The sequence below is a fragment of the Nematolebias whitei genome, chromosome 17 (assembly GCF_014905685.2).
Source record: "Nematolebias whitei isolate Nwh7 chromosome 17, NemWhi1, whole genome shotgun sequence".
NCBI classification, from domain to species: domain Eukaryota; kingdom Metazoa; phylum Chordata; class Actinopteri; order Cyprinodontiformes; family Rivulidae; genus Nematolebias; species Nematolebias whitei.
Window position 1 is genome coordinate 28,691,871 of NC_056514.1, and position 25,760 is coordinate 28,717,630.

The 25,760-nt window shown below is 38.5% G+C and overlaps 1 protein-coding gene across 1 annotated transcript; it reads right to left on the bottom strand.

The window, feature by feature from the left end:
- Positions 1-1,936: 1,936 nt before the first annotated feature.
- Positions 1,937-24,945, bottom strand: aclyb (ATP citrate lyase b). Its single transcript, XM_037691442.1, has 28 exons — positions 24,892-24,945; positions 22,658-22,839; positions 22,391-22,513; positions 21,948-22,010; positions 21,402-21,592; positions 18,419-18,498; positions 18,172-18,302; positions 16,963-17,081; positions 16,604-16,740; positions 16,250-16,311; positions 15,244-15,361; positions 14,954-15,111; positions 14,296-14,389; positions 9,191-9,332; positions 8,823-8,991; positions 8,642-8,746; positions 8,286-8,482; positions 8,106-8,187; positions 7,909-8,019; positions 7,705-7,832; positions 7,511-7,604; positions 6,934-7,088; positions 6,674-6,824; positions 6,427-6,570; positions 5,218-5,331; positions 4,661-4,743; positions 3,466-3,542; positions 1,937-3,392 (listed from the first exon to the last, which is right to left on the bottom strand). Exons 2-28 carry the CDS (start codon positions 22,814-22,816, stop codon positions 3,298-3,300), a joined length of 3,282 nt encoding a protein of 1,093 aa, XP_037547370.1. The 5' UTR covers positions 22,817-22,839; positions 24,892-24,945; the 3' UTR covers positions 1,937-3,297.
- Positions 24,946-25,760: the final 815 nt, after the last annotated feature.

Here is a 25,760-nt window from a genome sequence, read left to right on the forward strand (position 1 = left end):
AGTATAGTCATTAGGTTCTTATATTTTTATCACATAATTATAATAATTATGACTTTGCATCTTATATTTATGATAAATCTTATATTTGCTGTCAAAATTGACTTCTTATTCACATAGATTCTAAATACTGTCTCATAATAACGACTTAGCATCTCATATTTTTTCATAACGTAGTATCAATAATTGATGGTACATCTCATATTAACTTAGCATCACATAACTATGATACATTTGAGTCACTTCCATCAAACATATGAACAAATTCATGCATACCTCTCTGCATATTATGTAATTTCTACACAATACAATAACATTTAAATTTAAAACATGAGGCAGTTGTGTTAAATATACCCAAAATGCTTACATTAATCCAAGAGATAGTACAAAAAGTTACTAAAGTACAATTTGTAAAGTACAATTTAGAACATTAGTAACATTAACATTTTCAAATGCATAATATATTTTTTAAACTTAATTAACTGCTGAAAAGTATTGGATACATGTATTTGTAATATATTTTTAAAGTATGGTTTGAAAACATTTAAAGTATGGTTTGAAAACAAAATTTTACAAATGCATTCAAAGTGCATTTAAAAAAAGTTTATATGAAGTTTAATTTTATAAATATATTTGAAATTTCTTTTATATTTTGCAAAAAATAGTACTTCATAAAGTGTAACAAAATATATTTTATAACTATGTACTTGAAGTATATTGAGATAATCTATTTTATTTTACATTTTCAATGTAATCCTAATAAGTACATTTACTTGAGAACATATTTTAATGTATTTTTTGAAAATTAAACCTACTTAAAATATACTTAAGTACATTAAATTTTCACCAGGGTATATTAAATTTGTGAGATATCACCCCATATTATTTACTTAGCAGCTTTTCATAATTATGAGATATTAAGTAATGACTTCTCATATTTATAAAGTACAATTTCATCGTATATTTATGAGGTATAATTTCTTAATTAGGACCCAGAACCCCATGTCATTTCATGACTTGGAAATTTAAAACCATTTCATATTAACTTTGCATTTTATATATGAGGTAGCATCTCATAATCAATGGATTAATCTTAAATTTGTGAAAAACGTGGCATCTCATAATAATCTCAAAGATTTCACAATATATTTGTAGTATCTTTATCACAGTTATTTGATACTGTCAAAATTGACTTTTTATTTTTAAATGCCATCTCATATTATTGATTAGCTTCTTATTTTTAAATATACATTTTATCATGATTTTTGGAAGTAAAACCCAAATCTACATATATTTTTATTATTAATATATCTTATGGGGTGATAATTTCTTTGCTCCATTAATGTTTAGTGTGACCCTAATGTAACATTAGGAGGGACTTGTGATTTCGCTGTACAGAAATATGAGCATTTAAAAAAAAAAAAATCATTAACCCTTAAAATGCAATTAAACCTTCCCCTTATTCTTTGTTCAAACTTTTAGAAATCCAAGTAGAAATTTGCACACCAAGCAAAAAAATGCGTGTCGATTCAATTCTTGCACAGCATTCTCGTTCAGTCAGCAGCAGCTGTTGTTCTGAACACGTGTTCTTAAAAGACAAAGTGTGCTCAAAGAAAAGAAAATACCTGAAGCAAGTGTGGTCTGTGCAACGCTCCCTGCAGCAGTAAGGACCTGAACAAATGTCAAACGTTGCCAACGGCCTTCACAAACAAGAAAAGTAGGTTTTAAAGTTCAACTCTCATTATGGCTTTCCTTTTTTTTTTTTTTTTAACGCTTCAACTTTATGACCTCCGCTCACGAGTACATGCAGACCAAACAATTCAAGCAAAGAGAAAAGTAAACAAGTTCTTTATTACTCTATAGGTCAGAATATTACAAAAACAAAGCATTTCTCAGTTAAATAAAAACAGCAAAATAAAACCAAACAGCTGGCATTACAGTGAGAAGTTTTTTTTAAAAGTTGCAGGTTGATGGTAAAGTTTTATCAGACGTCTGTTTCATGAGTTATAATTTCCACAAGTAAAGCAAACAGTTTTTAGTCTCTGGTTCATTCTGCCGCTTTGACTTTTTACCGTTTTGTCACAGTTAGAAAAAAAATAAAACAAGTAATTCAGGTCAGACCCCCAAAACAAACACCTAAAAACATTTATTCAACAAAATTAAGATAAAACGCAGCCCTCCAGACTGATCTTTTAAAAGCAGTTGCCAACAGTAGCCTCTTGTGATGGCAAATCTCATCACCGAGTGACATCACATGAAGATTTTTAAGTTTTAAACTGACGTGTTTAAACAAAGAAAAACAAATTCAACACATCTTGAAGAAGCCTGAAGACGACATATTTGACCCGAGCTGGCAAGATGAGCACAGGCTGCGGTGAAAACAAGTCAAAATATAGATTTTCGCCTAAATCAATTTTTGTGAAAATACATTTTTTTAAATGAGTACATAAAAACACCATTTAGTGACCCCAGCAACTAAAACATCAAATAATCTTCATAATCTACCTTTAAATAAAAGTTTTCCAACAGGTATGTCTTCAGAAACTATCCTTTTTCCAACTCTTTAAAAGTGACCATTTCTCTGCCGGCTGCCACAGCACCGGGAAATCCCTTTGTATAAAGTTTGGTGTCACTGAGAAGCTTGAGGGTTCCCCAGGGCTGGAATTTCAACAGACCAATAAAAATCACGTTTTTAAACCAACACTTAAACTAAACTCGCTAGCCAGGTGATAAATCGCCAAATTTGAACAAACTACTCATCATTTTGGGCTTTTAGGAGAATTTGAAAAGAAACGTGTGACTCAGTTTGCCAGCGCAGGTCTCAAATGTTGTTTACAGTAAATCATAGTTAACTCCTGTAGTACACAGACTTGTTACTGTGCTGCTGAGCTGGAACTAACTTCACTACAACTGTTCATGGAGGTGAATTATCTCGACTGTAACGCAGAAATCAGGATGGAAATCCTCAGAGTCCTGTTTATCAACTACACAAACAGATTGCTCTGCCTTTCGGCTTCATCTAAACAGATTTAGCCCTCCTGCACTTGTAACTTGCGTTGGTTCGGCTCTTTACGGGAAAAGGAAAAGAATAAGTTACATTTCTAAGTTTTTAAATAACTAAATCTAAAAAATAGACTTCCCCCTTTGTCTTCCCTAAAAAGTAAAACAACGTCTTTCCAGAATACGTCTGTTTGTTTTCCCCACAGCAGCCGCTGTTTAAACCCGAGCGTTTCTGTTAACGTTAGCTGAAATGCTGCTGCCGCTCCGTCGCGTCTGGAAGCGCGTGCCGTCCTGCGATGTCTACATGGACATGTGTTCAGGAAGTACGTAGGAGATGTCATCCCACGGGTGGCGGTACAGACCCTGTTTCAGCCTCTTCTGGTCCAAGTAATGCCCTGATGAAAACACGTTAAATGGTTTTACTTAGCTCGGATTGTTTTATTATTTTCTGCGTTTAGTGCGACTCACCAATAAAGCCCATACTACGGCCGAGGACAAAGATCCCATTCAGAGCGCCGATCTCCACAAACTCGTCTGCCTCGGCTCTGGAACCGGGTCAACATTCATGTGAGCAACAACACAGACAAAGAATGAAAACATCTGAGTTTCCCCACATAACATCCCATTAGGATTTAGTTTAATGGGAACATTTTAGACGCCAGTATATTTGTATAAAAGACAATTTAAAAAAGAGAAAATGCACACGTTGCAAAAAATAAATGGAAAAATATGAAAATTCATCAGACAAGCCAACATTTTTTATTATTACAATAGTGACAAGTCAAATTGATTTAATTAGGGGTGCACCGATAAATCGGCCCCGATTTCCTTAATTTTGGGAAATCGGCCGATGCATGAGAAACCGATTTTTCTGATTCAGTGTTTCCCCTACCATTATACAAGCGGGGCGCCCCGCCTCGTCAGCAGAACCGAGCGCCCTGTCTACCAAACCCCACCCCCAACCACCTGTCGGTGCTGACGTAACGCTAAACTGGCAGCTCGCAATGCAGGTGCACTAGCTAAAAAGCTAAAGGCAGCCTCTTCCTTCACGCTGAACGCACCCCCGCCACTCGAAAACTGTCGGTACAAACGGCGCACGGCTCAGATGTGCATCTGTCTCTCCCCCCGCTGACCCCCCCACCAAAATAATAAATAAATAAAAACTGTTGGTGCAAACAGCGAGCGGCTGCCTCCGTGTCCCCACCCCTCCTCTAAAACGGTTGGTTTAAACAGCGCAGCTTGGGATGAGTCTCCTCAACCTGTTCACAAGCGACAAGTGAAAAATGCATCATTAGTAGTGCACTAATAGATATACTTGACAGTTTGTTAAATTAAAAGATAACTTAAAACAGAAGTCTTATATAGTGCCATTTTTTTTGACGGAATGGTCGATGTCCGATATTTAACATCATCGCAAATATCGACCGATACATGCCGATAATATCGTGCATCCCTATTAATCTTGTTGATAAACATCGCCATATCTAATGAAACCTAATTTAAGCTTTTATAATTTTAACATTTTAACAACTGGAATAGCATAAAAATGAGAAAATTATGAATAAAAAGTGGCAAACTGGGCTCTGCAGGAATAGATCTCACCAACAATTACATTTCAAACATTTTCCCCCTGAATCCACCGTGGTCGTGTGATTTTTTTTACCGTGTGAAGCCTCCACATGTCCTGAGCAGGTCCACAAAGGAAACGCCAATAAAACCATCTACGTTTAGGATCAGGTTGGGTTTCTAGAATAGAAAATCAAATTTAGATTTTTAAATTTTTCTACCTGGATTATTGAGCATGCATCATGATAGAATCAAATTTAGTTTTCCACATCAAAATTATATAAAATAATAATAATAATAATAATTTCTGCATGTATGGAGTCTTAAAAGAGGACTCTTTCACACTGTCCCACGCTCCTACAGTCTATATTACACAGTCATTTGTAGAAAACACTGAAGCATTTCATATATTACAGCTTATTCATTATTTATTTAATGATATTTAACCATTCATTTGGCATAAATAGCAAGCTTCTCTGGTAAGAACTTGACCAGTAAATCTTTTTATTCTTTGGATGAGTCTCTGAATGTCTTCCATTTGGTTTTACAAACATCAGTCGTTACAGAAGTTTTCCTCCTCGGTCAACTTGAACAGAAAAGATCGATAGAATAAAGTCCAACTTCACAGGTGGCGTTTCATTCCTGCCGACGTACCTTAGAGGTGGTGATTTTCTCTACATCCAGAGCGTAGTCTAGAAGCTGAGTCGAGGGGAAATGATGCTTCACGAAGTCCTTCAGAATCTGCACTCGCATGTCCGGATTGTTGATCTGAAAAACAACAAAATCAGCTTTTTCTCTCGTTTCAACATCTTGAATTAATGCAGTGCTTCTCAATTATTTTTGGTTACGCCCCCCCCCCAGGAAGAAGTAAACATTTTGCCCGGAAAAAAATAAAAATAAAATCCTTATTTAAACTGTAAACATTTAATCAAATTAAATAAATCAATAAATAATAATAAATTCAAATTGATCAGCAACATTGTAAGTCAGGAGTGTTATAGAAAACACTTTGATCTACAAAACAAAAATGAATAAATCGATTTGTGCTGATTTTTTAAATCAAAATGAGGAAGTCAGGATTAATGGTTACAATGAGCACGTGTTGCAGTGCACAGCTTTTTGAAGCGGAGTTTGAAACATGATCCTGCAGCTCTGAGCTCCTGCTCAATGTTTAGCTGGACCTGGACCTGGACCTGGTCTTCAGTGCAGCGACAGCAGAGAAGCTGCAAAGAGCGAGCGAGCGGGTTGGGAGGTGGGGTCCAAGGGAAGAACCTGACAAGTTGTTTAGTGACATAAAATATATTTTGTTAGAAAAGAATAGAGTCCTAACAAAGAATAGAGTCCTGACATTTATTAAACATTACTTCTGTATTAAAAAAAAATAAACACCACAAAAATTGTGCTTTGACAAACTAAAAAATATTGTTAAAGTAAAAGAGGAAGAGGGGCAGGTAACGCTCTTGCTTTGAGTTTATACTCTTTGTTGCTGCGTGCTGTGGGTGACAAGCGTCCAGAGCGTCACCATCTGAGGAGGTGTCACAGCGACACGGTTCAAGCACGGCTCCCCAAACGACAAGACAAAAATATTTGTTCATAACTTTATAATTAGTCAGACTGAGTTGCCGGATTTTAGCAAACAGTTGCCGAACGCACCCTGACACAATGAGAATGGTGAAAAAAAAAAAAAAAAAACCCACTAATCCCTGCCGCAAAATGTTCCCCGGGGTCACATGCGCCCCCCTGGCATTGCTCCGGGCCCACCCAGGGGGGCGCGCCCCACTATTTGAGAAGGACTGAATTAATGTATCTAGGAGTCTATAAAGAGATCATGTTAGGTTTTGGAAGAAGTTAGGTGCAGCTTACTGATTTGACCCTGTGGCCAATGCCCATGATCAGCTTGCCATCCTTCTTCATCTTGTTGACAAACTCCATGGGCAGCATGCCGCTGTCGAACGCTTTGCTGAACTGCTTTGCTGCTGCATCCAGAGCGCCTCCGAAACGATCCCCCTGGTTTCATAAACACATTTCATGTCAATGAAGAAATATTCTGGTCTGTTTAGATCATTTCAGGAAACGCAGAAACAAGTGTTTGAGTGCGAGCTGTACTCACGATGGTGAGCAGGCCAGAGGTGAGGCTTGAGATCAGGTCTTTGCCGGCACGAGCGCAGACGATCGTGTTGTGGGCCCCAGAAACGGCAGGACCGTGATCAGCCGTCACCATCAGACACATCTCAATGAACTGACAGGCATAACGCGGCAACCTGATCGGAGAAAAACAAGTCGAGCGACCAGGATGGTTTTTATTTCCATCGCAGGATGCAAGCTTCTTGCGTCACCATCCTGTCGAAGCTGCCCAGTTATTTTACGAACCTGCGCTGGAACCAGAGCAAACCAAGCACTCCTCCTATTCCCATCTCCTCCTTAAAGACATCCGTGATGGACATGCCAGCGTAGATGAGCTCCTGGCCTCGCTCATCACAGATGCTCGTCATGAACGAAGCTGGCTTACGAATCAGGCCCAACTCCTAAACAATTTAAACAAAAGTAAAACAAAAATAATATATTAAACTAACAAACAGAACATGTCTAAAAAGCAAACTAAACTCTGGCTGTGTCAAAAACAGCATTGCACTCATGCTTAATGTATTTTACCATTTTAATCCATCCAGTCCATGTTTGATATGTATGACTGTTTATGTTGTTAATATCATTTTTTATTATTTTACTCTTATTGCCATTCTTCTTAATAGTATTTTATAGATATCCTGTGTATAAAAGCCCATCTAGGGACAAGCGCTGCAAATTAGCTCACGCTATGAGCACCAGGATACAACATGGGACTGCTGTTTTATTCAGTTTGTCTATGTTATTGTGTCTCAATCCCCATCAAATAAACTTAAATAAATAAATAAAATCTTCTAATTGTTAAACAATAGTTAGTTCTTACTCTGGCCCAGGAATAATCCATTGGGACAGTTGGGGGAGGAACCTCCTGGGCAGGAACGATTGTACCATTGGCCACCAGTTCATCGTAAACGGTCCTGTTTCATTAAATTTAAACACGATTCAGTAAAAAAAAAAAAGTTAAAAATAAAAAAATAAAATTCAGTGATGAACTTGATTAGAACATGAATTTCCTACTTGATGACGTCCCCCAGCTCATCGAAGCTCTTTGGTACAAAAACCCCGGCATCCCTCAGAGCCTGGTTTTTGGCCACTGCGGTTTCTGAGGCCTGGTTGGCACAAGCTCCTGCATGGCCGAACTGAACCTGAAGATGGCGGCATTACAGAATGAACTTCACCAACAGAATCCACAGACACTTGTTTTCAGCACAGCAAACAAACCTCTGAGGCAAACATGGTGGCGCAGGTTCCAATACACCAGCACACGACGGGTTTGCTGATCCTGCCCTCTTTGATGCCTTGGCAGATTTTATACTCCTCAGTGCCTCCGATCTGAGCATCACAGAGAAGATGATAAAACTGAGAAGCTGTTCGTCACAGATGGGTCAATTTGGAGTCATTCCTGGAGGAACACCTACTTCTCCCAGCACTACGATCATCTTTATCCCTGGCGTGTCCTGGTACCGTAGGACGTGGTCCATGAAGGTGGAGCCTGGATATCTGGACAACAAAAGAAAAATACCTAAATCTTAATACTTAAATGCAATTTAACAGTAGTCATAATTTTCTCTAATAAACCAAAAAAAAAGGTTTTATACCGGTCCCCTCCGATGGCCACGCCTTCATAAACGCCATCTGTAGTGCGAGAGATGATGTTGTTCAGCTCGTTGGACATGCCTCCAGAGCGGGACACATACGCCACGCTTCCAGGACGGTACAGTTTGGAGGCCAGGATGTTGTCCAGCATGCCGCCCGTGTTGCCGATCTTGAAGCAGCCAGGCTTGATGCCACCAACCTGGGAGACGACGGTTACAGTTTACTGCACAGTTGTTTAACTTTTTGATGAAAACAAACAAAAACACCAATACACACTTGATTCCCACCACATTTAGAGTGCAATGTGGTGCTTCTTACAGTTTGTTAAAAATACGTGTGGCGTTTTGAAGCTCCGTACCGTTGCAGGACCAATGATGGTGACGCCTTTCTCGTCTGCGACCTTTATTAACTTCCTCGTTTGAGCTTCTGGGATGCCCTCAGCTATGATGGCAATTGTGTGAATCTAAAAACAAACAACAAGTTAGATTCACGTAAATTCATCTAAATGCCATTTGTTTACTTTCAGCTCGTCTTTGTACCTGTGGGTACTGCATGGTCTCCATGGTGCTGTCAAAGGCTGAGCGCAGAGAGGCGAAACTGATGAGGACGTCCACCTCGTGATGCTTCTTCATGGCATCATCCATGTTCTTATAGACCGGCAGCAGGATCTCTTTGTGGCCCCAATAAAACTTCTGCTTGTGGTCTCCACTAAACAAAAATAGATATATTTTTTACCTCCGAGTGATCAGTATCTGCGATTATTACATAGGACAAGGGAAAAACTGATTTCTACAGGTAATGCTTTTAAAACAATGCAAAATAAATTGGAAATAGAAAATCTGTGGAGCGTTACTCTTATTATAAAGCTCAGTTGACAGAAATACATCAATTTGTTGGGGAAACCTACGTGAAAGGGTACACCATGGCGGCCACAGAGGGTTGGTCACGTGAGCAGACGTAGTCAAAATCCAGCATGCCCTGCACGGCACGCGTCTGCATGCCCCACACGATGGCCTTGGTGTTTTTGCTGAACAGCGTGGTGGCTTTGGCTGAGAGAAGAAATTGACAAAAAAGGGAATAGATTAGAGTCAGAGCAGGAATTTCAAAATAAAAAACAGATTAAGGTGGGAGTCAGGAAAACTGCAGCAACGTGAACAAGCGGAGCACAAAGGGAAGCCAGAGGACAGAGATGAGGGAAGCCCCAAAAGAATAATTCTGCATCACTACGAACTCCGTTAACGTATAAAAACCAACACTTGACTCAATATGAAATGTGGATGACTATTTTCAGACATTATTTTCACTTGTTGAATCATAAAAACAAACTCAATATTTAACAGCTGTAATAAAGTTCATCACTCAGTTCATTCTTTCCTACACACCCTCATAGTCACACTCCTAGAGATTATTTCAGACTCCACAACATAAAAAAAAAAAAAAAAAAAATCACGAGACTTAAACTGCTTTTAGATCAAGGAGGCATCTCATTCTTGAATACCTCGAACTTCGTTCTGCACATCAGTGCAGCGGAGTTGCCGATTGCACAATCAGCAACTTTGCCCTTGGAGGCTCATGCTGAGTTTGCATGAGAACAAGACGATTCTCAGAGATCAGGTTTCTTTTTCTCCGACAGAACCGGTCTGTTTTTATTTTTATTTATTATTATAATATATATTCATCTATCTATATCTATATCCATCTATATCCATCTATATATATATACACACACAAGTGTTTTGTTTACGTGCATATCTATGCAAGTCTACTTTGTCTATTTACTTGGAATTTTGTTTGAGAAATTAGAAGAATTTATTATTCATTAAATATTAACACATTACATCCAGAGGCAATTATGATTATCCCTGTTGCTAAAACCCAAAGAAAATACCCAGTGCATCAAGACAACTTCTAGACTTAGGCCTGTCTGTAGCCAACAGAAATTTGCTCTGAAGACCTGTCACAATAACAAATTTTGCTGGGCGATTAATTGTCTCAGAAATTATTGTGATAAACGATAATATTGTTTGAAATTTGACAATAATTAGTAATTATTGTCAAATTTAAGAAGAAATGTTGATCGTTGAGTGTATTAACTTTTTGACCACCAGATGGCAGTATAAGACTATAAGACTATGGGGAGTGGTGGTGCAGAGGTTACAAAAGTGGGCCTGTGATCGGAAGATCGCCGGATCAAGCCCCAGTACTGACAACATCAAAATGTGGGTGGGGTAGGTAAAGCACCCACACCTGCCCCCACCCTCATTCGTCTGACTCTGGGCCCTTGAGCAAGGCCCTCATCTCCCACCATCTGCTCCTCCAGTTGTTCTAGATAGCAGCTCTCTGCTTCACACAGAGGGCTGTGGTAGCATTGTTTCTGTGGTTGCGTCAGGAAGGGCATCCAGTGTAACAATAACTGCCAAGTCTTCGTGCGACTTAGTTCGTTGTGGTGACCCCTGAAGAAGGGAGCAGCCGAAAGAAGAAGAAGAAGAAGATGGCAGTATAAGACTGTTTGAACCAAAGGATGGATAGTGAGGGAGCGAGCAGCGTGTCTCTTTAAGAAAATGGGAGGGCGGTCCCTTGACTTGACATGGGCTGTCTCTCCTTTCTTTTTTTTTTTGTTTTCCCCCGGTTCTCAAAATGGTGGACGCTCGGTGTGGTTTGAGCTCTTTAGCATAGCACTTTTCACACAAAGCTTTTAATAAAAAAAAATTAAATCAGTAAACAAGCTCTAAGCATCTTTTTGCAGAGAAAAACAAGTTTTTACACGAAGGCACAGGTTTCAACCGTGAATTTTGGTGCTTTGACAAGACAGATTTTTTCCTGAGCTAGCCGTTAGCTTAGCTCGTAGCTTAGCTTCTCAGCTTAGCTGCTTTTAACGATCCAAAAACATGATTTTGGACGGTTAAAAACGATTTTAAAGAGAAAAGAGAAAGGAAGAGGTCAGTGAAGAGCACCGGAGTTGAGCATTTGGCATCCAGTTTCTTCAGTAGAAAGAGAGACACGAAGAAACAGTAAAGCCGATAAATGAAAACGAGGTCGATAATTTTCATTTATCATTTAATTAATTGATTTATTGTTTATCGCAACACACCTATATAGAATATTTAAAATAAGCAATTATTTTCTATTGTCTAATAGTATTACAGAGTAAAAGTATCAATGTTGTGTATTTAAAACACCACCTATTGTGAACGTAGAATTTAATATGATTTAAAAAGTATCAAAAAAGACTTTCTGGTGTGGGGCGCTGCTGCCTTTGAGAATTAGTTTTCCTTCAGTGCCCTGAATTTAAACAAAAGCTTCACGGTTAGTGGTGTTGACACCTCTGCATCAATCATTAAATTAGTGCGTTTTAATTCAACCCAGCAGCCATGCAAAATATATTGGGGGGGGGGACACTGACAAAGATGACAATTCTCTGAAATGGATTCAAAGTATTTGGTCACACAAGCTAAACGCCATGTTAAGTTTTTTTTGTGTTACACATTTTGCTGTTAAAGTTACACTGTTGTGTTGCTGTCTGCAGTCACTCCTGGTTCCTGCTTTCTGTTGGCACATCTGATATTTAAAAACTTTGCTCACCGACTCTTCAAGAGAGTCCCGAGTGAGGAGGAATGTTCGTTTCCCTTTGTTTAACCAGATTTTAAAGAAAGTACAACTTTGTCTTTACTTGTAGTTTTTCTTCAAAGCATGAGAAATTTTGCTTTAATCTTCAAGTGCTCTTAATTTAACATTGATCCAAATGTTTTTTTAACTCATTCATGAACATTAGTTTGAAAGGGAACAACTCTTTAGGCAGTTGAATGGGGAAAAAGTACAAACCGAGTTAAACAAACAGGGTGGGCAGATGGATGTTAACAGAGGGTGGAGAAGGCTGGAGGACATTTTTTATTCTTTGCTCTATTTACATCCTTCCATACCTCCACTGCAGCCTGAAGAAGCTTGAGCTTCTGTGACACCACAGGATGGAACGGAAATTATGACACAATGAGCACAAAAGAAGAGAAACAATAAGTGAATTTAAAGCATCTTCAACTCTGTCACCGAGCACACGTAAATGCACCGAACCAACTGTGCGTTACTTTTGAAAACACCTAAAAAGCACAGCAGAGGAAAGAACATGCAAAGCTCAGCTGCTACAGGGCTTTGCTGCTGGAAAGAGCAATCTGAAATGTTTAGTCAGGTTACAGTTAGGAGTCCTATAGATAGAACTGAACTTGACTTGACCTATATCATAATAAACAGTAGCCCCAACACAACACACAACTCTTTCAAAAGCAAACAGAAATTTGCTCTGAAGATAGGCCTGTCACGATAACACATTTTACTGGGCGATTAATTGTCTCAGAAATTATTGCGATAAATGATAATATTGTTTGAAATTTGACAATAATTAGTAATTCTTGTCAAATTTAAGAAGAAATGTTGGTTAATTCTTTTGAGTGTAGTAGCTTTTTTGACCACCAGATGGCAGTATAAGACTGTTTGCACCGAAGGATGGATAGTGAGGGAGCGAGCAGCGTGTCTCTAAGAAAAATGGGAGGGAGGCCTCTTGACATGACATGGGCCGTCTCTTTCCTTTTTTCGGTTCTCAAAACGGCAGCAGCTCAGTGTGATTTAAGCTCTTTAGCATAGCATTTTTCACACAAAGCTTTTAATAAATATATTTTTTTTAAATCAGTAAAGTTCTCAGCTTCTTTTAGCAGAGAGAAACTTTTTACACAAAGACACAGGTTTCAACCGTGAATTTTGGAGCTTTGACAAGACGGAGTGTTTATTCCCCGAGGTCGGCCTGTTAGCTTAACTCGTAGCTTAGCTGCTTTTAACGATCTAAAAACACAATTTTGGATGGTTAAAATGGATTTTAAAGAGAAAAATGAAAGGGAGGGGTCAGTAGGGGTTGAACGATTATATAATTTTTAAACTTGACATTAACATAATAAAACCAGAGTAGAACTAGAGTATTTGATGACGTCATAGATCTCAAGATACAAAAATAAATAAATCGGCAATAAAAGGTAATTATTTACAAAAAAAAGACCAACAAAACATTGGGAGCATATATTATGCTCCTACCATTTATCATACTGCAAATAAATCACAGGAAAAACTAAACTATTAGTTATTATTATTAAACTGCAAACGTGAAGAAACATGCAGCATGTCGGAAACAAAACTTAAAACAGTGGATGGGCGGTGGATTGGATCCGGAGTTACACCATATTCTGTGACCTTCAACAGGGCAACACCGCCCCCTACGGTCATACGGTGGTCACATAATATGACGTCGCTACGGTTACTCGACATTACATTTTTAACCTCGATAGAGGTCCTAGCAATCGATGTGTAGATTACTCGAGTACTCGGTTAATGCCCTAGGGGTCAGTGAAGAGTACTGGAGTTGAGCCTTTTGTCATCCAGTGTCTTCAGGAGAAAGAGAGACACACGGAGAAACAATAGAGCTGATAAATGAAGGGCGATAATTTTCCTTCATCATGCGATTAATTGACTTATTGTTTATCGCGACAGGCCTATCTGAAGATCCCAATAATCATGAGCAAAAATCATTATCTTAGCCCAAAGTTAAAAATAAAATAGAAAAACCTATTTCTTTTATCACACTTTTAAAATTTCTCAAGATTGTGAGGGGTAGGAAGAAGACGGGCAAACCAATAAAACGCACATAGGCAGCCGTTCGCAGCGGCAGCACGGCACACCTAACTTACCTTTCCAATCGCCTGTGACCACATTCTTCAGAGGCCACAGGATAGAATGAAGAGAGTCTTAGAAAAACAAGCATGAAAGAAATGGAAGTGAGTGGACAGTTTGAGCAGCAAAATAAAAGAGGAAGAGGATTCAGTCAAATATACAGAGGGTGCAGATCACATTTAGGGGAAGGGTGAAAATACAAGAAGCAAAGAAAAAAATTAAAAGCAGAAGTGCATGAATAAATATGGCAGACAAACTAATAGGAAGCAAAAAAAAATCAACTAATATTTCTGTTTTGATTACCTGGTGGAAGGCCTGCCTTCGGCTTTTTGGGTGGGGTGACGTCATTAGTGGTCTTAACTTCAGAGAAGGAAGCTGTTCTTGATGAAGCAGGGGTCTGAGGGGCACCACGCAGAGAAAACACACATTTATGAGTCAAAAAGACGTCAAACACCAACCAAATTGGTAAAAATTTGGGGGATTTTCAGTAAACTAGTACAATAGTTTGCTCATTAACAGCCCACACAGCTAAAATGCAACATGGAAATGTTTCAATTATTTTCAAGCCTAAAGAAAACCTAAATTAATTCAACCTTTATTTATACAGGCTAGCCTCATTGAGCCACGCGGACTCATTTACAAGAGGGACTCGTTCCAGACAGAACATCTAAAGTACAGACAACAATAACAGTAAACAATGACAACAATAAACTACAGTAAAAAGTAAATGTTTCCTAAAGTAAACAAATTGTGCAGTTTAATGGGAAAACATTTAAAACATGTAACTTATGAAGCAGAACACTAGAATAAATGTGCTGCACTGAAGAAACTCATCCTTGGTGCTTTAAAACACAAATTTTAAAAAAGGACGTTTAACTTTCCATTTCTTTGTCTCTAATATCTGTAGAAAAAGTCGTTTTCACATTATATGAAATGTTAAAATAAATAAATAAATAAATACCGCTGCACTGTTGGCGCCGGCACTGAGGAGGAAGTTGGCAGTATGAGCCGCCATCGGAGGCTGATTAGGGATCGGCCGGTGACCCAGAGCCATACCAACAATGGCCGTCATATGGGTCTCGGTTCCGAACACGTGAATTGGGATCCCCGTGGTCTTCCCTTCAGAGAGGAAACAAGATGAGAGAACACATTCAAACAGATTATCCACCCTCCGAGTGCTCAAAACATTTCCACAAATTATTTATTGTCGTTAGGTTTTAAAAGTTAGAATTTTTTTTCCCCCTCACTCACCTACTTCTCCCATCACCCTCAGGCCTTCTTGGTAGTTGGGGCCCCCACGTCGCACAAATATGGAGACTTCATGCTCCTTCAGAGGACCCTGGTAATCTTTAATGGCCCTGACGATGCCCTGAGGAGACGACAGGCGACATGCTCAGAAACAACAACCGCTTGAGTTGTTCTAGTTGTTCTCGTTAAACATAATCAAAAATTAACACGGAACGTCCGTTTTATTTGTTGCAAAAGACAAAAGGAACATTGCACTGCTTTTTACACAAGCTAGACGTGAGCGTGCTTTCACTGTAGAGTTCCTAAACTATGGAACGGTTTGCCTCTCCATATTAAACAGGGCTCCTCGCTGTCCGTTTTAAAATCCCATCTTAAACCCCATCTTTGTCCCCAGGCTTTTGACACCATGTGAGATGTTGAATTCATTGTTAATTATTTGATTCTCCTTAAACTGTTTTAAAAAAAATTACATAGCTGTTTATGTATACTATTTTTAATCTTTTTTTTTTGTATTTTATCCCTTTTAGGCTTTTTAACATATCTTGACATCACTTTGGTCCTGTATGTTTTTTTAAAAGTACTTTATAATTAAAGTTGGACTGGATTTTAATGCCTCTGCAAGTACCTCATTGTCAAGTTCTGTATTTTTCTAAAAGCTGCTGAATGTTTATCAGGTGTTAAATTGTAGTAACATGCGCAGCAGTGAGTTCTCTATTCCGACTAGAATACAAAAGTTAAATGTTAAGTTTTACAGGAGGTACACAAAGATGGCTTAAGATAGTTTGAACATTTTGAAATGTTTGACATCTTGCTTGCTAGAGTTTGATATTGGCAACTCGTGAGATTTTAAATAAGGAGAAGCCGTTCTGAAACGTTAAAATGTTTTTTTGTTAAATGCAAGGACTACCATTAAAAAAAACAACCTTGTTTATTTTCCCCACTGTGAAACGATTCATTTCAGCAGACAACCTTGTGATGACAAGTGCTGATAACAGTTTTAGATAATCACCTTGAACGTGGCTGCTACGTTGGTGAAATTTGCAATGCTTCCTCCGATGATAAGCACTTTTCCTGCAGAGGAAACAAACACAATGAGAATATCATTTTTACATGAATTTGCCCCCCAAGACGACACTTTAATGGCAGCTATGAAATAAATATATTTGCCTTGTAGCAAATTTTAAAACATGCGCTCACCCTTCAAAAAAAAAAAAGATAAAACACTAATTACTTACAGCCATAAGACATTTATTTTAACAAAGAGTCCAGGTTCCTTTGTCCCTTATTAATAAAGGTTTATTTTCCTCCTTGCTCCATTTTTATCTTTGTCCAACTTTTGTGATGAAGTTTAGTTTGTTCTCACCTTCAGGATGTTTCTCACGAGTCATCAGTGACAGAATAGTTTTTGCATAGTCGTAGGTCTGCTGTTCGCTGGGTGCACCGGAGTACTCGCCATAATTTGCCAGCTCATCCACCCCACCCAGGTCACAGATCGTGTCACTGAAGACGAGAGGAGATAAGCAGAGAGATGATGCGCCCCAATTTAGGCTGATCCTCTCAGTGTTATTCATTCAGACAAAAAATGTTGAGCAACAGGAATGTCAAACAGGCAAAAACTAGTCTGTCACACACAGAATGTAAACTATGTGAAACTGCCAAAGCAACGTGGATTACTTTTACCAAGTAAAGTTTAAAACCAAGTATATAGATTTAATCTGCTACCTGTAGACCACTGAAGCACCTCCTCCAGCTACCATGGTCCAGATCCTGCCTCGTGGGTTCAGCAGGGTTAACTTCAAACTAGCACCACTCTTCGCATCCAGATCTGCTATGTAGGCTTCCTAAAAGTAAAAAGGCAGAGCATCATGAATTTTACAATTAGGTCATTGGGCATATATGGCTAAGAAGAGTGATGTCAGTAAAATCAAACTGCCTTCCAATTCAGCTGATGTAACATATAAAGCAGATGATGTTGATAATAGCTTAATATAAAATCTGGTCAAAATGACTGAATTATTAAGTCAACTCCTAAATTCCTAATAAAAATAAAATGTGTGATGACTCAAATACACCATTATATTGGATGTGTATAGTATTTGCATGCAGAAGGGGAAAATACAAAGGACATTAAATGTAGCAAACTTTTCGTTTTGAACCATCTGCACTCAAAGCGTTGAGACAAATGGAAAACCTATGCTTTACAAACCTTTCACAAAAAGTGCACCTAACAGGAACACATGAAAAGGGATTTCACAACCATAAACGTTAACATGAACTTTGTTTTATTATGTCTAACAGGAGACCATTAAGACAGTTAAATAGTGTTGTGTGTAAACAGAAGACAGAAGTTACACCCTGTTAATAACTAGCGAGTCTTTTTCTCTCAATGAAATAAATATACAACACTGGTAATTTTTTTTTTTCCTCTTGTTAAAAAAACCCAGAGAAGTATGTAACGGCAGATGGGATTTCTCTCCATCAGGTATGGTACTGCTACCTTCTGTGGCCATGTTTTCAAAGAATGTTAGCAAATATTTGTGTTTTGTTCAAGGTCTTCCTTGCAGAATTCAATCCACTGCCAGGTAGTTTTATTTTTTTTAACACTGGATATTAAAACACTTTGCAAGAGGCATCATTTTCCAGATGGTCAAAGACATGAGACATCTACTGCAAGAGGAACTTCCAGCTAAACCAGATGAATAAATAAAACACTGCAATAAAACTTTATACTGATAGTTTTATTAATGATACTAAAAATCAGCTGTGTGGAAACATTTGAAATACATTAAGTACTTTTGAAACTTGGCCCACTCCTTATTGTTGCCACAGGTTATCAAGAGTTTATAGAAAAAATACATAAGCTTTGAGATAAATAAATGAACATGACATTCTGCTAAACATAAAAACCTGATATGACTTCTCAGATCTTACCTCAGGATATGCTTCCCTGCCAAAGGGTGGAGGAAACTCCACGTCACCCCATTTAGCTTTACAGATAAAATCTGCTGTGGCATCAATCTTGGCTGCCATGTCGAGAATAAACACTCCATCCTGGGTAACTACTGGTTCAAGCAATAAAACAAGACATTTGTTTTCTTTCATAATTAGCTTTTTCACAGATTATTGCTTCCATGAATCTTTATGAGCTCAGAATAAGCTGCATGGAAAATATATTTACCAAGAGGGTTGATTTCAAGGTAGGTGAAGTAGAGGTCTTCAAATAAGTTGAAGAGTCCCACAATAAAACTGGCCAGAATTCTTAAAGAGGGAAACAAAAAAATTTCTTATAGTCAACATTACAGAATATAATAATAATAATAATGTCATCACAATGTCAGCACTGTATGTTTCCATACAATGGCGAAATTAGTCTCTGCATTTAACCCATCCACCGAATCATAACTGAAAGTATTTCTAGTAGGTAAATATTTCTAAGTCTAGGATGGACATACAAAGTTTGAAATCTTTATAATGTGAGTGTAGAGAGAGAAAGTTAATGTGTGAATAGGTTCTTGCTATCCTTGTTAATATGAAAGTCTAATGTAAACAACTGTTGCTCTGCAGTGTCAAATATTAGTTTTCAACGATGCGTGTTAATTTTGTTTAATTTGACAGACAGCGTGCACAACTCATACACGCCAAAAAAAGTACTTTTTGTGAGATCAGGATGTTTCAAAGCCACTGGTATTGGAATTTGAAAACAAGAGAAATAGACTAAACAGATCTCTGAAGGTCAAAGTTAAATAGGACAGCTGCTCTGAAGGCTGGGAGCCTTTGTGGTGATACCCACCCCTCCCCCCACCCACAAAGAACTATGGTACTAACCAAAAATAAAATGATGCAATAAAGTTATCATGACATTAAAGAAACTGTTCATTCTTGTTTGAAGGAAAAGCTGGTTAATTACATGGATGAAAGCATTTCTTACTAATGTTCCACATGAATTGTTTTACTCATAATCATTTTCATTTGGCTTTTCCCTCTTCAGGGGTCTCCACAGCGAGTCATCCTCCTCCATCTCACTCTGTCCTCACTCCAGCTACCTCAAAATGTCCTCTCTAACTGCATCCATATATCTCTCCACTTTGGCCTTCTTCTTTGTCTTTTTCCTGGCAGCTGCATTTCTAACATCCTTCTACCAATATACCCACTGTCCCCCCTCTGGACATGTCCAAACCATCCCAGTTTGGCCTCTCTAACTTTATCTCCCAGTTGTTCAACCTGTGCTGTACCTCTGATGATCTCATTCCTAATCTTATCCATCCTTGTCACTCCTAAGGAGAACCTCAACATCTTCATTTTTGCCACTTCCAGTTCTTTCTCCTGTCTTTTTGTCCATGTCTCTGTCTCCAGACCATACAACATAGCTGGTCTCACCACTGTCTTGTAAACTTTTCCTTTGACCTTTGCTGACACCCTTTAGTCGCAAATCACTCCTGAAAACTTTCTCCATCCACTCCATCCTGCCTGGACTCTCTTTTTCACCTCTTTACCACACTTCCCATTTTCCTGGACAGTGGACCCCAAGTACTTGAAGTCCTGCACCTTTGTGACCTCTGCTCCTTGTAGCCTCACTGTTCCACCGGCCTCCCTCTCATTCACACACATGTACTCTGTCTTACTACGGCTGACTGTCATTCCGCTTCTTTCAAGTGCATACCTCCACCTCTCCAAGTTCTCTTCCACCTGTTCCCTGTTCTCACCACAGATTACAATGTCATCTGCAAACATCATCGTCCATGGGGATTCCTGCCTGACCTCATCTGTTAGTCGGTCCATCACCAGAGCAAACAAGAAGGGGCTCAGAGCCGATCCTTGATGTAATCCCACCTTCACCTTGAAGCTATCTGTCACTCCTACAGCACATCTCACCACTGTCCTGCTGTCCTCATACATGTCCTGTACCAGTCTAACATAATTTTCTTCCACTCCAGCTTTCCTCATGCAATCCCACACCTCCTCCCTCCGCACCCTGTCATATGATTTTTCTAAATCCACAAAGACACAATGGGAGTTCTTTCTGACCCTCTCTGTACTTCATCAGCATCCTCAAAGCAAAGATGGCATCTGCAGTGCGTTTCTCAGCATGAAACCATACTGCTGCTCACAAACCTCTTGTCTAAGTCTAGCTTCCACAACTCTCTCCCAGATCATCATGTGACTCATCAACTTAATTCCCCTGTAGTTGCTACAACTCTGTACATCACCCTTGTTCTTAAAAATGGGCACCAGCACACTTCTCCTCCATTCCAGAGGCATTTTCTCACCGTCAAATATGCCATTGAATCCTTTGAGTCAAAAACCTCACTGCCATCTCTCAAAGACATTTCCAAACCTCCACTGGTATGTCATCAGGTCCTACTGCCTTCCCCTTCTTCAATCTTTTCATACGTTTCTGAACTTCACCCTCACTAATCTTCCCCACGTCCTGGTCCACAGTTTCTATGACCGCTACTCATCTTTCTCTTTCATTCTCTTCATTCATTAGCTCCTTAAAGAACTCCTTCCATCTTTTTTCATTCATTCATTCAACATCTTTCATTCATTCAACCTCAATCTTCCCATCTCACTCATCAATTGCTAGAACATTACCATTCTTATCTCTAACAAGCCTAACCTGCTGCACATTCTTTCCAGCCTGATCCCTCTGTCTCGCCAATCGGTACAAGTCCTTCTCGTCCTCTTTTTACTGTCCAGCTTCCCATACAACTCCGCATACGCCCTCTGCTTTGCCTTAGCTACCTGCTTCTTTTCTCCATGTTACATTTCCTTATTTGTCTGTCTACTCTTTTGAGTCCTCTCACTGACATATTTCTTATTGGCTAACCATCTTTGAATAGCTTCCTGCACTTCACTATTCTGCCACCAAGTCTCCTTATCTTTTCTCTGTCCAGATAACGCACCAAGTACCTTCCTACCACTCTCTCTAATCATTATTGCTGTAGTAGTCCAGTTACCTGGAAGCTCTTTCTTACCACCCAGTCTTCCAACAGCTCCTCTCTGAACTCCTCACAACATTCCTCCTTCCTGACACAACCTTCATCATTTACCTGAGCTTGGGACCGGCACAGGAGATACACTAGCTTGTGCTCCCTAGTTTCTGATTATTTTACTTATACTGTACAATCAAACCAAAAACAAAAAAAATTAAACTCTCATACTCTTTCTTGTCATCTGGGACATGTGTGATGAGCTGCTCTTTGACTTGGTCCTTGCTGAGTTTCTCATCCACCCCGACCAAAAGCTTCTTGGCTTTGGCGTCCACGTCACCCACCTCCACCCCTCCTTCGTGGTGGAAAAGTACAAAGTCACCCTCACGAGCAGCGTAGATGCATACGTAAAACTCTTCCTCCTGAGTGAGTAAACAAAGAGTTAAACACATGAACACAAAAACATTTCTATGGATTATGTTTGCACAAGGTGGGACATGTTTGGAGTCCAAGGGAGATAACTTTAAAGAAAAACGTTCATATCAAGTTTTTCCATTTTTAATTTTTATTGATAGCCACACTGAAGTATAATTCACCCTCAGTTTGTTTCTTTAAAATAAAGTGAGGACATCAATCATAGATCACAAACTGAGCTATATATACTAACATTTCATTGTCCTGAGGAGTGATTTGTTTTCTTTCTTTGGGTGGGTCTTTTTAAAGCTGCATTCATAAATAAGTTTAAAAAAGGCATTTAAAGTAAAAAGCATTTATTACCTGCGTGTGGGGAACAAAAGGCTCAATGAGGAAGTTCTTCAACACGCCTTTTGCCTTTCCCACCTGGTTTAAAAAAAAAAAAAACACACCCCAAACATTCAAATTACTATAACTTCATTATAGATGCACAACAACATGCAGACAATTACTTCTATTTTTGCATCATACAAGAAATTACATGTTTATTCCCCTATTTTAAGACAAACTACACAAAGTATCAAGATTATTTTAAATGCCAACAAAAACCAGCAGTTTGACGTGTTTCCTTTCATAATAATCACAAAAAAACAATTTGATTCAACCATCTTGGTAGTTACAGTTTCAGCCACTTGCATCATTGATTCCTTAGTGCATTCTCTTGCATCATTAATTGTTGCTTTAAAAACATATGATCTCAGTTTACATTTAGATGCTAAAATAGAGAAAGAGTCCCATCAACTCACAGTGGTTTCCTTCATAAGGTGACCTCTGAGCCACTTTTTGACACCCTGGAGGTCCAGGTCGATGCCCACCAGCCCAAGCTTCCCTCGTCGTTTGATCAGTTGATCTGGCTTCACCACAAGCCGCTGCAGGAGGAACAGGAAAGGACCCGTGTTGCATGAAAGGCCCAGATTTGTATACAAACTTGTGTAACAAATTAAACTGAGAACAGGTCACAAATTACATCCACACACATTTGTAAGTTTAGTCAATTTAGTAAAGCAACCTACTTCTGTTAGCAGCCATGGGTGGTCCTGTGTGAGGCGATCCCAGTCAGTCTCAGCAGTTACATTGGCATAACGAAAACGGTTCTGCACAGCAGTCGATATGGAGATGTGCTTGTACAAGAACTCCTTCCCCGTCTGCTCCGATATTGCTTTTGCAGACATGGCAGCGCCGGATAGCACAGGACCTTTAGAAGAAGGAATTTTTGTTTTTGGTCTGTCACAGCAAAAATCACAGATACAACAAACAAACAGTAAAACGTCCATCCCAGAATTTTTTTTTTTACTGTGAATGTCATCAAAACATTTAAAATCCAGGTCAATGGCTCAAGAGAAAACATAACAAAACTAATCTAATGGACGACACATTCAACTGAATTCAAGCGACACTTTCTGATCCTTGCTTACGGTTCAGACTTACACAGCTTTTGTTAAAATCTCATATACATCTAGGATAAAGAAACTTCATTTTTTATTTATGAACAAACTCATCACATGCACTTGAACAATAATAAATGCAGCTGCTAAAAATAAACGCTTAAGCTGATTAGAGGTTTATTGCAGCTGTCTAAGATGGACATGTCAATGTTCTTAAATATAGAGTCAGAGAAATGTACACAAGTCAAAACTTTACTGATCAATAAACATATGAATTTGTGAATATTTAATAATGACACTATAACTGGGGGCCTCTTACTGATGATAGAGTGATTTAAAGTAAAATCACAATGTTGTTTTGCAGATTAAAGCCTAAAAATGTGGAGTTGGGGTAAATGTTAGAAATACAAACACAAACCATTAAAACAGAACTAAACTTTAGACCATTCCAACAAACCAAATATTTTTTGTATAACTCCTACACAAGCTTTAACAACAGCACAAAAAAAAAAAAAAACTCAACAAATGAAATTACCTCATTTTAATTTAACCGTGCACAAAACAGAAAACTATCTAGCACATTAACCCATCAGAATAAATATTAGCTGTCAGCCCAATAAATCTGATTTAAGTGACCTGATAGTCCCAATCTGAAATTAGAGGGATTTAACCGTGACATTTTATCAATAACAAAGCAGCTGATAATGTTTAAGGTGCTAAAGAACATCTCCAGCTTTGTACAGATAAACGAATAGTTTCATTCAAAGCAAAAAGTATAAAACGTTACCAATCCTATGCATGTCTCACAGATAGGGTTTCGACCGTGAAGAAGAGTTAGAACATGAACAGGTGGAAACCACTGTCTTGCCTTTCCTGTTTTTTTATACAGCACACCATGTTGCTAGACCTGTTAGCCAACTATGGGTCAATGAACATCCATAACTTTACCTGTTGCTGTTTATTTTACCGTATTCGTTGAAGTTTACCCAAAACTGAAGATCAGCCAATAAAAATAAAAAGTTCAAGTGATATTCCCCACCAGTAGACGAGCAGTCACTGATGGTATTGATCTACTTTTCAGTTTAAGTACTACTGATAACATTTTTATGAGTATATTTAAGCAACACTGTTTTAACCCCATGTTGCTTCACTTTAAAAACAGCTCATCTTCTAATGGCTTTGATCGCCAACCTTGTACTTTAACTAAGATTTAACTAAGATTTAGCTTTGAGACACAGGTGTCCCAGAGCCCAGCCCTGAAATAATCCTGTCTTTTGTCTCAGAAGATGAAGATATGAAGGCTGCAGCATCAGTTTTAAACACAGCTGCTGTTTGTTGAACTCGAGGAGGATTTGGAGACGCTTCTCCGGGTCTTCCTGCATCATCATGAGTCCTCCCAACACGCAGATAATGAATGAATGGAGCCTCTGTATGGACTACCACACCCACTCCACAAACCCCGGAGCCAACACTGAGCCTTCCCGTCAAGTTGAACGACAACTTTAGTTTGTTTCAGTGCGTGTGCTTCTTTTGTATGAGGAGGGATTGGAAAAAAAACATAACACATCCACATTACCGGTAGATAAAAATAACAAACCTCTAAAGAAGATGCTGTTTGCGGAAGGTGTTTTTTTTAGCTTGTGTTTTTGACTAATGGCAAATAAAATATAAATTTCAAGTCCATACAACTACAATTATTAAAAAAAAGGACTTGCATTCCTTTTTAATCTCTGTAAAAACGACAGCGAGTGCTGTTTGACATTCAAACCTGAGCGCATCAACCTCCAGTCCTGACAGGCTAACTTGCTAGCTGCTACTAAAAAAAAAACACTTTTACAGAATAGCGGAGCAACAACTATTACCTTGTTAATGAGGGTATATCCTCCACGAAGTAAAGGCTTTGTATCCTAGACACAAATAAAACAGTTTAACAGTCAGTTTGTCTTATACCGGAGTGCGTTTATGAGCTTCTCTTGCCACCTCACTCCCCTCCTGTCGCACCATAATCTGACGATTGATTGAACGTCGTTCCTGGCGTCTGATTGGCTTAAACCTAGTCACGTGGGGCGTCAGCTCCGCCTGCGTGACAACGAGCAGAAAAATGTTAGAATTACCAAAATAAAAGTCGGTGAAGAAAAAAAATAAATACATGATGCAATTTCTATATTATGACAAGTGACTATAAATTCAATCCACTCGATTATTTAATTCATTAGATTTTTATTCACAAAAAATATCACGAATTAAAAATATGATTTGCCTTTCACAGCATGCACATTAAAGAAAAAGGTATGGAAGCCCATTTCTGACACTCAGGAAAAAAAAAGATCTTTGAAGTCATATTATAATAAAGTATCTCATAATCAAGCAATGCTATCTCCAAATAACAACTTAGTGTCTCATTTGCCAAGTCATTATTTTGAGATACCAAATCCTAAATATAATTTGTCACAAATAATATTATGAAATGCAAAGTCATCATTTAAAGAAATTAAAACCTAATTTTGAGAGTTTCTCGTGATTATGAGATGTTAACCACATTTGAGAACCTAAGCCAGTTTTGAAGTAGCATCTTCTTACTGCAACACATATTCAAATTATTATCATGTAATGCCAACTCATAACTGAAAATACCTATTATGAATTTGAGATAGGAATTCTAGTGGGAGATGCTGAGTTTTAAGAGATACTGTTTTTGATGCTAAAATTGTAGTTATGTTGTATATCTTAT

Excerpts from the sequence above, each read along its gene's own strand:
- aclyb (XM_037691442.1), bottom strand. The coding sequence starts at position 22,816 with ATGTCTGCAAAAGCAATATCGGAGCAGACGGGGAAGGAGTTCTTGTAC. Across the intron at positions 8,747-8,822 it reads AGACCATGCAGTACCCACAG|ATTCACACAATTGCCATCAT; the intron begins GTACAAAGACGA and ends GTTTGTTTTTAG. Across the intron at positions 3,543-4,660 it reads ACATGTGGAGGCTTCACACG|AGCCGAGGCAGACGAGTTTG; the intron begins GTAAAAAAAATC and ends ACCCGGTTCCAG.